We start from the raw sequence: 15628 nt of genomic DNA, 5'->3' as shown, positions 1-15628 counted from the left end.
TTTTTAAAAAGTGCAGTTCATCGATATGCGAGAGGTGAGATCCGTATGCTAACGTCGATTCAGTGGATCTGGATTAGGCGAAGTTCGGATGTAGGTGAAGTTTCCGTTGGAATCGCGTGCTCGCTGTTACTTGATTTTTGCCACTGCTGGTGTAAGACTTTGCTCTGCAGTTTGCGCAGCGAGCGTACTGGACTGATGTGAAATCAATGATGACCTTTGCCAAGTTCGTTTGCTTTTATTATTCATCTGTTGCGGTGTTAATTTGCGGTGAATTACGTGCGTACCGTCGATACTATATAGTTAATGCAGTGAGTTTTTCGTTTTGATATGCAAAGAAAGTCGGATATTTCAAGTATATACAATGAGATTAAAAGAAAGCTATTGTAATGAATAACGTTATGTAGAGCGTAAAAAGTCAATAGTTTTGATAAAAAGCTTCGCTCTCGCTCTCTCTCTCTCTCTCTCTCTCTCTCTCTCTCTCTCTCTCTCTCTCTCTCTCTCTCTCTCGTCCTACGCGAAGATGAAGTTTATACGTGAACGAGGTTGACAGTTTAATGAATAACGTAAAACTTTCTAACAAGCTTGTCTTACTATAATAGATTCATACGACTTAATGCGCTTGCGATGATAATAGCGCTTTGAATGGATCTGTACGTCGCTGCAACTTACTATACGGTTTTTTATTATTCTCCCGTTTTTAAATTCACTATTTTCCCCAAAGATTAATCCGTTAACATGAAATCGAAAATTAACGTTCGCAAGACTCGTCAATTCAGATGAAAGTATCACAACTAGATTTAATCGTACACTCTCTAAATCTGAAAGAGTGAAAAATGACTCTAAAGAATGAAAAATCACTCGAATTAGAGGCAAAATTGAGTCACTCTTTGCAAAGAGAGACTCAATTTTGACCCGAAATGAGTCATTTTTCACTCTTTCAGATTTAGAGAGCAGTACTGTGTCTCCCACAAAAAATAGAACTGGAGCATACGTTGGCCCTACGAATCTTCCAACTTGAATAACTCATTTAATCAGCATTTTTACAAGCTCATCCCTCCCGAAGTGCTCTTCCTCCGCATTCTACGCTCGACCCGAATATTCGAGCGTCGTATATATGCAACAGTCATGCAGCTTTCATCGGCCTTCCTTTCAAAGCTCAAAAACGTAACAATTCCCTGTGACACGCACACCCACACAGACTTCTCCCTCCTTCCGCTTGCTCGAAAATCGGCCTACATTTCCATCGTCTTTCCCCTCGTCCTCGGGAGAAAAAATCCAGGCCCCCACCATTCCCGAGCAAAGAAGGGTCTCGGCATGCGCGGGCCATTCACCTCCTCTCGCTGCGTCTCGCTCGCTCTCGCACCTATCGATCTGTTTTCTGTTCTCCCCATCAGCAGCAGCAGCTGAAGCAGCACTGGCGGTGGCGGCGTCGGCGGAGTCCGAGGTCGACGGCGCCAGCAGCAGGTCAGTAGCGCCAGCGGCCGAGGGGATGACGACGGCGGCGGTCGTTGCGTCGACGAGGCGCGCCTCCTTGGGATCCTCCGGCGGCGCGGCCGCCTTCGACAGCGACAGCGACAGTACCTCGACCGAGCTGTGCGACGAGCCGGACCGGCTCAGCGACGTCGACAGCGAGGAGCTGACCTCGACCTCCGAGTGCTACGTCATGGCGAGTGCCGATGAGGACGGGACGGCGCCCGCTACGGCCGCTGGGGCTACGAAAGCAGCTGAGAAGAGCGTTGCGAGTACGAGGTGAGATAGCGCTCGGGAGCTTGATGGCTCGATGTGTTGTTTATGTCTTCGCCCATTGGATGACGAGCGTTTGTTTTTGCTTGGTTATACTGAGCATTAGAAAGCTTGTTCGTCTGAATGGGTAAAAACATCAATGCTGTTTGAAATGTCTTTTTTGATTATTAATTATTGTGTTCAGTTTGTGTTTTTTCGATACTTTATTCTCTGTGTAAAATTTCACTTATTTATCACTTAGAACTTGATGACAGTCCTTTAAGCACTCTGTTAAAGTGAGATCTTACTGTGAAATATAAAAAAGATGTTATGACTGATGAATATAAATTAAAACTTGAATAATGCCGTGACTGAAAGACTAAGTCGATAAAGTCATTTTCAATCAATTTTTCAGTTATGAGTTAGAATCGTTGAAGATCGACTCGAAAGATAATTGACGATTGTAAGTGGAACCATTTGATAATGATAATTAGATAGAATGAAAACATCTAGATTTCAATGCAATCAGTACTTACGATGTATCTTCGCCTGCTTTTGCAGAATATTATATATTTTAATTTTTTATAATCTTTGCGAGTAGAAACTGCACTGAATGTATTGAAAGTAGAAAACTTCATCCGAAGAAAGGTGACGGTATGCGATAAAAGTTTGCAAGTAGAGTGTAACCAAAAAAACCTTGGAGTTTCAATAGAAAAAAAAAATTATTTTTGATGCCCAAAAACATTCATCACAAAATTATCAACTGCGGGAACTAACAAAAATGTAATCTACAACCAATGAGATAAATATTTAAAGTGTGAGATCCGTTTGTTTTGGTGAAACCTGTCATTTGTTTTAGAAATCATCTAGGATTACGAATGTTAGAAATAAGCTATGCCGCATTTCTCTGTTACACCCAAGTTGAAAATAATCTGGTTGAGCATAAATTTTAACTGCTTCACAGCGAGACTAAGCTAGATTATCTTTAACCATCCTATACAAAACTTCCCTCAATGTTGTCATCAATTCTTAAAAACCGTACTTAACCCTTTAAATACACTGAAAAAAAACACAGTCATTTCTGCCGTAAAGTCCGGTAGTTTTAACCGTTCTACCACCGTAACGACTGTTCAGTAAGAACAACGGTGTGCCACTGGTAGTTTTGGCGAGTCGCGACTCGTAAAATTGGTCGCTTACGCGGGACACCATCAAAAACGACCGAACTGATTCTTTAAGACTACTGAACTCTACAGTAATTTTGGGGAGTCTTCGTACAATGACGGATTACTGGTGCGATTTCAGTTAAAATGGCTGAGTTTTTTTTTTAGTGTAAGTAGAATTTACGTAAAGATCTGCATTTTTTTAATACGTACAATCTCTCATTCATCATAAAATCTCTCTCAACGTAAAAAAGATCCTCCACGTAAATTAGTAAACACTATACCAATACTCTCAACAACTCATTTCTAAACTCGGTAAACTCGATTTTAGCGACCACCTCAAAGTCTCCAGGGAGGAGACATCAATCGCCGAGATTACGGATCAGATACGGAGACTATCAGCCGATGACGCAGATTTTAAGACCTCGTTAAACAGCGCTCTCTCCCTCGACGACAAAAAGACGACGACGTCAGCTGCCTTCCTCGACATCGGCCGCCCCAATGAGGAGAAGAGCAAACCGACGATTCTGGAACCGTGTGACGTTGGCGTAAACAAATCGAGCCTTCTGAGCTCGTTCGACATCAACGATAAGTTAACTCAATTCGAGACAAATCGGTCCTTTGATGACAATAGTACAGTGTTAACGAGTTGCAACATGCCCGCGAATCTCGAGGACGCACGAACTAAAGACGAGACTGATACAAGTGCGACTTTGAGCGCCGATGAGTTTTTAGCTTCAAGTGCGAATAGAGTGGGGATCGATACAACAAACTTACTCGCGGACAGGAGTAGTGCGGATGTTGACGTATCAGTTCCTATTGTCGCGAGAGGCGATGGCGACGGCGGCTTAAAGAAGACGTCCTATGTGATAGGACACCTGCCCATCGCACCGATGAACTTCGAAACGAGAAAAGCTGTGAGCAGGATAGCTTCGTCGCCGGAAGTTCTTGTTTCTAGAGATGAAGTCGGCGTCTCATTGAGGGACAGATTAGCCCGAGATAATTTTGCGAGCAGTCTCGATGCTTCCATCATCAATCCTGACACGAAATTCAGTAGTTTTAAGATACAGGTGAGTATTCAAATGAGTTGAATCCTTTTTCGTTAGAGTATGAAATTGTGTTTTAATATTTTTGGATAGTTTAATTATAGACTAGTTTATTTGCTTCCAGCCATGAATAAAAAATATAGGTAACTTCGTGATCTTGTATAATTAAGCTTTTGAATACCAATGACATAACGCTGTCCTTACTTAATAACTCAGATACAAATTTTTTTTCTGACCTGATATGAGACTTTACCTAAGACTCGACATTAATTGGAATAAAAAATATTTCAGCTGGAGGATAAACGCAGTCCGAAGACACCGGAAAGCACCAAGTCCTTCAGTTCGGGCGAGACGATGGGCCCCGACTCGATAACATCAAGCCTCGCCGTCAGTCCAAAAACGCCCATGCGCTCGGACTCGCGTGATTTCGTCCTCAGCGATAAGTCTGTCGCTTCGTCCGCAAGCTCGGATTCGAAGACGCTCACGATGCGTTCGGTTGAGTCGGAGGCGGCGAAGAAGCCGTGCGAGACGCCAGGCGACAAGTCAGTGACGCCCTCGACGGACTCACTCGTGCAGCTCAAATCGACGGAGCCGCCTTGCAGTTCAACCGAGTCTTTCTGCAGCCCCAGCAAGCTCAAGTCTTCCGAGAGGTCTTTTAGCTCAGATTTGCAGTCACCCGTCAGTGCCAACTCGATTAAGTTCACCGCGAATTATAGTTACAAGTTAGATGACGATTTGCAGAAGCCATCGACGGGTAAGTTTTTTACAGCTGATAGTTCTACTTGAAAGTGAATTAATTAATTTATTTGAAAAATAAAAAAATATATATGTTAATTCCTTATGTGTACAGTCTCACTAATCAATTACTTTTTTGGTGTTTTTAGAAATTGGCCCTGTTACATCGCCATTTTATCCGATTTTGTATCCTAATCAAAAAACCCCGTCACCATATAGTAAAGATAAGAGTAGAACAAACCGGGACGGGATCGGAATTGATGAATTTCGAGACGTTCAAGAACTACATGAAAATATCTACATTGAATCGAAAACTCCTACTAACGCATTTGACGTATCGCAAATTAGTACGTCAGAAGAAAACATAAGTATTAAATTGTCATCGGACAATGACTCTTTTAAAGGTAGTTTGAGAAAATTATACTCTTATGAACCAGAGGAGGAATCGGCCGTAGTAAACGACGGAATTAGCGATAAGGACAAGGGTCGCACATCAGGTAAATGAATAGCATAAATCTTTGTAGCTAAATTTACACTACGCTATTTGTATATCTGTACGTGATTATTGCTAAATTATCAATTTCAGCATTTGAACTTTATCATAAAAATAAATTGGACGATGAACTTCAAGAAACTGATATGCTTTCACCGTTACCACATGGTCAATTCGAAACCCGCAACGACGTCTTCGAACGCACTCGAGGAAAATCACTAGACGGCAAGCTTGATACTCTAGAGATTACAGGAAAGTCCCATGAACGCAGTAGCAGTAGCTTGGAGAAACGATTTCCGGATATGCTGCTATCGCCGTCAATGGAAGATTTTGCTAATAGCGTCAAGAAGCGATCGAGCGACGTTTTGGAAGATTTAAGGCACCTGGAAGCAAAAACAACAGATGGAGAAATAGACCCTAGTATGCTTACGAGAAAGACAAGCTTCATTTGGGAAGATCTGAAGAGCTTAGAAGCCCGTAGACAGGACACATTCAGCGATTCGGCTAGTGGTTTCTCCAGACAAAGAATAGACGTTCCAGGTATCAGTATCTCGTCAGAAGGTCGGAAAACGTATATCGTTGAGCCCAAAATTAATATCGACGAAAACAGTGACAGTATACTGAAATGTGTCACCTACAAAAGTTCAAATGGCATAAACCATGATGACGATGACGATGGCTCGGAATCAAAGCTTGGAGTCTGGACGAAAGTTAAACCGCGCAAACGCAATGATAGTGGCCGCAGAAGTAGCGATAGGGCTTTGAAAATAATCCAGGAAAATTCGGCAATACTTCAGAAGATTTTGACCTGTCAAGCTAGGAAGCGATTACCGGATTTGGAAGAGATCTCGAAAGAAATTACAATCAGTCCTATAAATGAGGAAATATCAAAAATCTTCAGTCCTATTCTCGAGAAAATGGGACTCAACGAGCACGAAATCAACGAGGAGCTGGCTAGGATAAATTTCAAGGATCTTGATCGTAATACCACCACTACCACCGCCTCGGAATTCGACGCCAAGATCAATGACGAACTGTCAAAACTTTCTTTAATTGGTGATAACGAAGAAGTGGCTTATCTACCTGACGTAGATGACATATCCTCTGACTACTTGGTTGCGAGGGATGCATTTATCGATCGACAGATAAACGAGGAATTATCAAAACTACTCGCCAACTACGAACAAGAGTCGCCTATGACTCTTCAGAAAGGCTCGTCTAGTCTTAACGCCAGCGATGATTTGTCAACGTGTTCAACGAACGTCTACTCCTACAAGTCATCCAACGATTCTTTAGACATGAAGAGCGACCACAGCTCAAAGGATCCCGTGCATTCTCTCACTTATCCAGAAAAACCGATTCCATACGTTCCTCGCAACAACTATACAGCACCGCGTGATATCTCAGCAAAGAGTGACGTCGACATATATAGAGAATTAGAGAAATTAGATCAGATCTCATATGCGCAAGCTTTACCTGCAGTTAGCGCAGAAGTAGTACATCCAGAAATCATTCAGCCATCGATTCCGTACATATCTGACGTAATACGATCACCGAAAATTGATTATTCCAGTATAGTTATTGAAAAACAGCCCACCTACGATATATCCCCTTTAAAAAGTCCTTACGATAGCCCTTATTCTTCTACGATTTTACAACCATCTTACGATTACAAGTCCAGGATATCACCGAGAAAAACTCCAAGCAATCCATACTCAGTTAGATCTTATGATACTAAAAGCACTCTAGATACTGGTTTTGAAAATTCTACCTTTGAATTGACAGCAAAGACAGCAATTGTACCTACAACCCTCAATTATGAATACGGACCTAAAAAACATATCTTATCAAAGGAACACTTAGAATTTCGCGTCAAGTATGATCAAGAAGGTGAATTAATGGGACCCGCTAAGCCAGCAACACGGGACATCAGTCTGAAACTAAGTCCATTTCAAACTGACATCGTTGAATTAGACAAGGGTGCCTCTTATTACTCTAACAAGACAGCCATCACTCCAACGAACAAATACGCGTCAAATAAGGATGATAAGGTGTCTATGAATTTGGCTTTGGAACATAGTGCATATGAGCCAACATACCAACGCAGAAAATACGACAATGTTTCCCCAGCGGATAAATATCCTGCTTATAGCACGAATTACGACGTTCCTCGACAGCCTTACAAGGTAACAACTTTAGAGCCTGAATCGTCAGAAATATTTACATATTTAACAAATAGTACGGTTACATCATCAAGTCGACATCGAGATACGTATGCACTCTCACCCCATTATCAGCCGAGCGATTATACAAAACCAGTAGCCAGTTCGTATACGACAGTTTCACCCAGTTTTGATAATTCGCTGACATCGGCAACGTCGGTACCGAAATTAAAGAACACTTACGCAGATGTGACGCCTACAGATACCATGAGTTACAAGAAGACAACACTGGTCCTTGGAAATGTTGGAGAAACTAAACAAGTGGGTAACACTGACATGAAGTGTACATTCGATGGCAGTCCAAGTCCAAAGTCGCTTGGATTTAGTCCTTTTCCAGTAAGAAACGCTCAAAGGAAGCCTAAGGAGCTTGGCTTGAAGTTGGGATTGTATTCGCCAACTAATTCGGCTCAGTCAAAGCGGTCTTAGTTCTATAATATGTTATAGTAATAACTTTAAATTCAAGCGAAGAAAGCACAACTACGGAGATTCAATTTTTTCCTCACATATTGACCTACTGCAACTCTATTTAGAGGAAATGGTATTTCTTTATGCTTTGTAACGCACGAAGTTATAAGAAAAACTATCGACAATGTCATTTTTTTATATAAAACGCAGACAATTGCGTGTGTTGCTATTGCTTGTATGAGAGCCTATTTTTTTGCAATTGTCAGAAACAGCTATATACAATTCCGTTAAAATTACAAAAATAGTGATTGTTAAAGCTTTAGAGCAATCGCGGCATTTATAGATTGAAATTTGAAACCGAATCAATGCATACTTTTTTGATTTAAATCACATTAAAAATAATTCGTAAAAAGTTTAATATGAACTTACATAAGAGCGTGTACATACATTTTGAGATAAAATCTAAAGTACTATAATAAGTCATTGCGAATTATTTTTAATACGAATTCTTAAATAATATCTTTTGTTAGTCAACGTTGTAGACATGGGCCTAAATTGTTGTAAAGGATTGTTAAATGAAGAATGAATGTCAGAAGAATTCATATGTTGTTGTCAGGTTCGTAGAACTAAGTATTGAAATGAGTACGAGATATCTTACTTGTTTGAATGAGGGTAAATTAATATTCATGCACTATGAATATTATTTATAGATACAGAAAGTCAGGGGCGAACTATTCTAGTGAGTTTATGATATTGCATTTGAAATTGTAAATAATAATGATAATAGAATGAAATATTTTTAGATATTACTAATTGTAATGACTTAATTTTCAACTCATTGGGGGAAAAATATGTATGAATTTTAGAGGCTGAATCGTCCCTGAGCTTTTCTTCAGTCATTTAGGCTTTATTTGCTTGATCAAAACCAATAAGAAATATCTCTAGTTCGCAAAGACTTAATAGTATCTTTTATACTACCTCTAATCTCATGCCCCAAGCTTCACCAAGCTATTCTTGATTTGATGCATAGCAAAAACCGATTTTCACAAAATGAATTTTTAGGATATAAACGTTAAAAGTAAACTTTTAATACTTTACATAAATGGATTTTTAAAATCGCTACATGTTCGCTTATTTATAAAATAAATCAACGCTTATACAAAAATTGTACACCCGATAATACGATAGTGCAAAAGATTGTAAAATTCAGTTTGACAATGTAAATACTTTATTTATCAGTCAATAGAAAATCAATACTTGTTCGATCGGAAGCCATGAAGTTGCTGTAAAATCTACAATTTTGTACATTCGTAATATTTTTTGGTTTAATTTTCATCATTTTTCTCATCCATCGATATTTCATACAGTTTAGAATTTTTTCTCGTTCAATTGGTAAAAATGCAAATGTTCAGTTCTCAGTGATTGTCGTGGAATAAATATGATATACATACTATCGTAACATAAATGGATTCGACGATATAAAAAATCTTGTGCTTTTACTTGTAAAAATGTTATTTTGTGTATATTTTTGAAATATCACATATTCAAACATTTGTCACTGAAACGAAAATGTTAGGCTCTCGCTCACTTTGTGAAATATTATAAATATTCTTTCATTGAGACTGTGTGTATATTCTACAGATTTATTCCATTAAAATCTACTTCGACATAAAATAATTATAATCTTGTGTCATCATGTATAGAGCTTCAATAAAGCAGAAGTTACTAGTGGTTTGCGTGCAATTTATAAATAACAGGTGCGTTTGTTTTGAACAAAGTTTTGTAATTTTTGTATCCGACAATAAGTAAATGAACGCAAACGTCGAAATGAGGAATAGGAACGAAACATCGGAGTCTTTTTAAAAACATAAAATGCAATTACTCTTTCTAGCCATATGTACGTTGAATATTATATACATCACCTTAAAATGCACATTTAATAATACTTGCACTTTCCTGTTTCTTTCCGTTTGATCGACATTTCAAGTTGGAAATCATATGATGAAAGTATCGCGACACTAAAGTCGCTTGTATTGAAGCAAAGTTTGCACAACAAAATGTTTCGGTTTAGTGTTTTACTTGAATACTTTTTAAAATTGAATTATCCTGTATAGCTTATATTAATATATTAATATGCAAATATAACATGTGCCGTTTTAGATTTTAAGACATTTAAGTTTAATATGTTGAGTGTATGACAAACTATGGAATTTTTCGCACATTTATATCCATTTAACGATAATGGATATAGTTACGCTATTTATAATAAAAAGTTGTTAAGACAATTAAATATAAGCAATATACAGTATTCAGATAATTTTTAAAAATATAGGCGCAAGAACTTTGATTTTTTCTTAGTTCGGTTTAGTATTATTTTTTATAGTACAGTGTGGCTAAAATCCGCTGTTAAGTCACGCCTATCTGTGACTAAAGTAGTCCTTTTTTGCACCGTGTTTATCACACTCGCTACGCTCGTACCTCACGGTGCAAATAAGGACTACTTTAGTCACGAATAGGCGAGACTTGCGGACTTTAGCAGTCTGTGCTATAAAATTTTATACGATACTCTTGGCTTAAATGGTTCAGTTTTACACGGCGCTTAGTGCCCTCGCTACGCTCGGGTGCTAACTGCGCCGTGTAAAAAAGTACCATTTAAGTCACACGTATCGTAATGTACTATTATGCCTTATGCAAAATAATAAATTATTAAATCATTAAACCGAAACAATTGTAATGCAAACTTCAGGAATATCATGATTCTACCCTGATATAAATATTATAACATGAATCAGATTAATATACAAATCTAATTATAGCAAAAAAAATGTGAAAATATAAGCTTAACGCGAATTCAAGATTTTGTCAGTTAAATGAGTTGATATTTCAAGGTCATTATTATTGTAAATAAGATACAAAACATGATAATATATTATAGATACATGAATGAGTGGCGTTGCCGATACAAGACTGTACATTTCGCGAAGAGCGTGTAGAATTGTAAAGAAATTTAACGAGGGAAGTATATAAAATAAATATGTTGAGAAAGACAAAAGTGGCTTGAACTTATTTCTCCATACAAATAATTATACATAAATATGATTCTGTACTTTACTTTCTGGCCATTAGACAACGTAGCTAATTGTACCTAAGTGAGGAATCTCCTTTTGACGGATTGGATCCATCTATCTACTTCTATCTTTCTTTTGTTTCTCCATTTACTCCATGTAATGAAATTGGTCCAAATCCGTTTAACTATTTCAAGAAAAAAAATTTAATAAAGAGAAGCTAACGATTGATAAAAAGAGAATATTATATTTTTTTACAGGACAAAAAGCTGAAGGAACATACAATACACATTTATAATAGTGAAATATATAATTATATAAGCAGTGCGGAGCAAAGGATTCGTTGATTTAAGAGTAGATAGCTAGAAGGAAAGCATAAAGCTGATATATATATATATATATATATATATATATATATATATATATATATATATATATATATAGTGTCTTCTTTGGTCCAACGGGAGCTTCTTCGGCTGTACCGTAACGGGCAGGACTAATGGATCGAATTAAGTTTCTGAAAGGTCTCTGATGTTATAATTACAGCTTGACTTCAAAAGACCCAACTCAGAATTCCGTTTCTTTCTACACGGCTTTTCCTTTTACTTCATTCCACGCGATTGTATAGCTGCGCGAATTCGAAGGCATTTTACGAATACTTGTATCATTCAGCTTGTCAACGACTATGAGTATAAATATACAATTCTAATAGTATACAATTGTGGAACTAAGGGTAGAAAAGCGAGTCGGGATCGAGGGCGCCTGCGACTCTCTTTTTCTTTACCCCTTTTACATTTTCCTCCCTATTTGAAACACGAGAATAAAGATATAGATAGACTGTCTTCTCTTGTAGAAGTCACGTACTTTGCTTCCCCGTCTCTGGGCTGCTAGTATTATACGTTATTTCGCATAGAAAATTAAAGTAAACGAGGGTTTCAATTCAAGTTGCTTCAGTTTTACCCAAAGAGAATGAAGTTTTTTCGAAGTCACGAGGCGAACCTTAATCTTGCAAACAATTTTAAGTTTTCACAGAAGATTCAAACAAAAAATTACGAAACATTAAATAATAATTTCTTAATCATGGTGGAAACTCTTGGAATTCACACGCGAGTCTCAAGTTAATCGCAGTCTTGCATGAAATGAAATACCTGTACTTTTCGGCTTTCTAGATTAAACTTTGGATCGTGTAAAATATCTATGAATATTAAAAGCTTTATGAATATGACAAACAATTTTTTTCACAAGCATATAATGGAATATCAAATTCAGATACATGTTTTATTGAGCGACTTTCACAAATGAAAAATTCTTTTTCTTTTTTTGGAAATATTTATAGCTCAACCAAGAGCGTACTTTTTATTTTTATGAATAATAGTAGTTTATAAAAACAGAGAAAAGGGTGATCGAAACTTTTATATTATAAGTTTCTCAATTCAAATCGAATTAAGTACAGGGATTCCAATTTAAGTTTATATTTAAAGAAGTAATTTAAAAATGAAAACGTAAGTAATTGATTTTTACTCTACTTCTATAAGAAGAGTATTGGTTCACTACAGCCTAATGACCAGGATTAAAATATTAATCTAGAACAGTAATTATAAAGCTATCAGTTTTCTACATAAAGCATATAACCTTATATTTTGAAATAATTAGTTAGTCTCCGTTACATATTATTGTTTGCTATGCATACTCACCATCATCGTATTGACTTTTTACTGAAGGCATCTACTGCTAAGTTTTGGAAATTACTACACAACAGAAAGATCCTTTTACTGAACAACATCGTCAACAGCTTGGAATGTAAAAGCTATATTTGCAATACATTCCCAACTATATTTGAATATATTTTAAAATATATGCATTGAAAGAAAAAGCTAACAACAAGGTATAATCAATCTAACTTGACTTAAGCTCTTTCCGAACAATTTGAGTCATAAGATCTTTTTCTAATCGAACAAAAATCCGTAAAAACTTAAAAAATTCCGGTTTACTCATAGTAAATTTATTCTCAGCACTCATAGAAAAGCATGACGGTTGTGCTATATTACAAGCCGCATAGTCCATCATGTCGTTCCGTAATGATGGTAGCGAAACATCTTGGAGTGCAGTTGAATTTGAAGTTCATCAGCATACCACAATTGGAACAATTAAAGCCTTCTTTTCTCGAGGTAATACGATTTATTGCGTTAATAAAAATAGAGTTTTAAACATGTTTAGAATCCTATTTGTAGAAAAAATTATAAAACGAAGCAAATGATAGCAAATTATATCATCTCTTATTAGATGAATCCGCAACATACAGTACCAACCATGGATGATGATGGTTTCATACTATGGGAAAGGTAATATTCTGAAAAATATTCATCATTTGATAAATGTTTTTGAAATACTTTAGCAGTATATTTTAATTATTTAAGTCGTGTTATACTTCCATACATAGTATCAAAATACGGAAAAAATGATGCCCTCTATCCCAAGGATCTGAAAAAGCGTGCAACTGTAGATCAACGTTTGTACTACGATATTGATGTATTGTATAAAAGCATCGTGTCTTATTTCGTAAGTAAATAAGAAGAGCCAATTTTAATCAGTTAAACCACCAATTCAGCCACGTATTTTACTTTCATCTTTGCTATTTTTGGTAAAAACACAGTCTCCAGTACTATTAGGCCAGACGGAGGAACCACCTAAGGAACAGTTGCCAGCCTTGGAAAAGGCTTTGAAATTGCTTAACGACTTTCTTAAAAATGGAAAATACGTTGCTGGCGATCGATCGACTATTGCTGATTATTACATTGTAGTTAATATTTGCACATTGATGGTGAGTTTCTCATCTTTTCAATACCCTATTAAGTCTTAATCTATACTTTTAAAAAACAATTTCATTTCAGGGATTTGGTTTCGAAATTGCTCAATACGATCAAATTGTAGCATGGTATAATCTCTGCAAAAAAGTCATGAAAAATGATGGTTTTGAAGAATTTAATGAAGAACAGGCTAAGGTTTTGGGCAGATTTTATTTATCTAATTTAAAAACTTAAATTAATTCTTTGAAATCTTAGTGAATATATTAGAAACAGTCATGCTAATGTTCAATATATGATATTTATTGGTTCACGAACAAGAATAAATTATAACACTTTGGACATGCTTGAATTCTGATTTAATAACCAATCTGAAAATGTCATTAATCCATCGAACACGCACAAGCACACGCACACAAAGTTTATTCTCGCACCAAAAGCAAATCTATAAAGAGTCAACAAGATTGTAGTCCACGCAGCAGTATCCGAGCCCATAGGGGGACGAAAATGACGGCAACTTCTCGCGCATTATATCTTTCTAGAAAGGGCATCTCGCCCTGTAACATTGCGAGACCCTTTTGGGACGCTTGCAATTAAGCCTCTAGAGAGAGAAGCTCGTGTGGGTATATACTGAAGATAAGGAGCCGCGACGCTCGAATTAGAATTCACGGGCATAAATCGCGCGGATTTGCATGGCATAAATATACCGACTATCGCGCCGCTCGATCTCGTGAACAATGCGCGCGTGCGGCATGTTCTGTCTGTATGAAAGAGCCGGCTTTGAGCTTTGGGACGTCCCTCAACTGTATACTTATAAGATTGTCTTTAACGTCGATAAAAAAAAACATAATGTATCCCGAACGTCTTAAACGTTGCTAAACCAAATACCCATATTAGCGTATGCAACTCCATCTCCGAGCAACTGCACACTTACTCGACAATCGACAGCCTCAGCTCGCATCGTCTATCTCCTACCCTTTTCGCACAGATCGTAGATTTTCCATGAAATTACCAAACAAACGCTCATTCCACGAAACTTTGCCGACAACGCGAACGAGCTAAAGGGAAGTCCTTAAAAAGCTCGCGGAATCTCCAGCTACTAAATTATTCCATTGGCGACACCTACCTAGTTGCGCGCGGCATTAAGAGATAAACCAGGCCGCGAAGCGATTTCCTATTCGGGCGGAGGATGCAGTGTTTCTCGCGCAGCTGTTGCTTGTGGTATACGTGCGTTTGCAGTCGCACGTGTACAGGAAGTACACAAAGCAGAGAGGCGCTAAGGCGAAAAAGCGAGCTCCTAACTGGCTCCTAAATGCGCAAAATTTGGAACACGTTTATACCAGAGACGCAAGCATAGGCCTCGCGGAAGGTAAAGGGGGACGCGCTGCTGTAAAGTATGAATCTTAAGCGGTGTTACGCCTGCTGCTGCCTTGTTGTGCGCTATAACTTTTGACCCTGCCCTCGGTGTAATCGCTTACAAGCTTGCCTTCAGCATTGTAATGAAATGTTGGAATGGTTGTTCGGATAATAGAGGGAAACAAGTTTTAAAGAAAACATGATAATTTTTCGTGAAGTAAGGTTAATTAAAAACTCCACTTATTGCAGTTTATATACGTACATTGCGAAGAGATTAATAATATACATGTATTAATGCATAGCCAGGAGCAAAGGGGCTAGGTAGATAAATTTAAACGCATAAATATCAAGCGATGGAGATGAAAAGTAAGAGAGCCAGAGAGAATTCGAATATCAGAAGCAGAGTGCATTGCATTTACAAGTCCGAGGATGAATTATACATAGATATGAGCATGTACTCGTATTAATAACTATGTATTTGCATAAGCGCCATACATTTATGTGCAGCGTCGGCTGCACTAACGGAGTAACGCATTGAGCAAAGGTGCACCTATATCTTATGTACACATTTGAATACGTATCTCTCCGCGAAAGTGCGCATCGACCTGCATATTACAAAC

The 15628-nt window shown here is 37.7% G+C and overlaps 2 protein-coding genes across 7 annotated transcripts in view; both read left to right on the top strand.

Annotated features, from left to right (window-relative positions):
• Positions 1–10835, top strand: part of LOC100678809 — a 33981-nt gene extending 23146 nt beyond the window's left edge. For all 6 annotated transcript variants that reach the window (XM_016990161.3, XM_031930029.2, XM_008209943.4 and 3 more), the window contains 5 exons: positions 1395–1749; positions 3214–3952; positions 4220–4682; positions 4813–5160; positions 5250–10835. In XM_016990161.3, the coding sequence (XP_016845650.1) occupies positions 1395–1749; positions 3214–3952; positions 4220–4682; positions 4813–5160; positions 5250–7804 (4460 nt within the window). In that variant the 3' untranslated portion in view covers positions 7805–10835. The remainder of the gene's footprint in view (positions 1–1394; positions 1750–3213; positions 3953–4219; positions 4683–4812; positions 5161–5249) is intronic.
• A 1423-nt stretch (positions 10836–12258) lies between these two features.
• Positions 12259–13951, top strand: LOC100115473 (glutathione S-transferase D7). The gene is made up of 5 exons (XM_001600137.4): positions 12259–13016; positions 13132–13190; positions 13266–13407; positions 13502–13669; positions 13740–13951. Exons 1-5 carry the CDS (start codon positions 12876–12878, stop codon positions 13887–13889), a joined length of 660 nt encoding a protein of 219 aa, XP_001600187.1. The 5' UTR covers positions 12259–12875; the 3' UTR covers positions 13890–13951.
• Positions 13952–15628: the final 1677 nt, after the last annotated feature.

The sequence above is a fragment of the Nasonia vitripennis genome, chromosome 1, assembly GCF_009193385.2.
Source record: "Nasonia vitripennis strain AsymCx chromosome 1, Nvit_psr_1.1, whole genome shotgun sequence".
In the NCBI taxonomy this organism is placed as follows: Eukaryota; Metazoa; Arthropoda; class Insecta; order Hymenoptera; family Pteromalidae; genus Nasonia; species Nasonia vitripennis.
The sequence above is the reverse complement of the archived record's forward strand: the minus strand, read 5'-3'. Positions and strand labels throughout refer to the sequence as shown.

Excerpts from the sequence above, each read along its gene's own strand:
- LOC100115473 (XM_001600137.4), top strand. The coding sequence starts at position 12,876 with ATGACGGTTGTGCTATATTACAAGCCGCATAGTCCATCATGTCGTTCC. Across the intron at positions 13,017-13,131 it reads TAAAGCCTTCTTTTCTCGAG|ATGAATCCGCAACATACAGT; the intron begins GTAATACGATTT and ends ATCTCTTATTAG. Across the intron at positions 13,408-13,501 it reads AAAGCATCGTGTCTTATTTC|TCTCCAGTACTATTAGGCCA; the intron begins GTAAGTAAATAA and ends GTAAAAACACAG.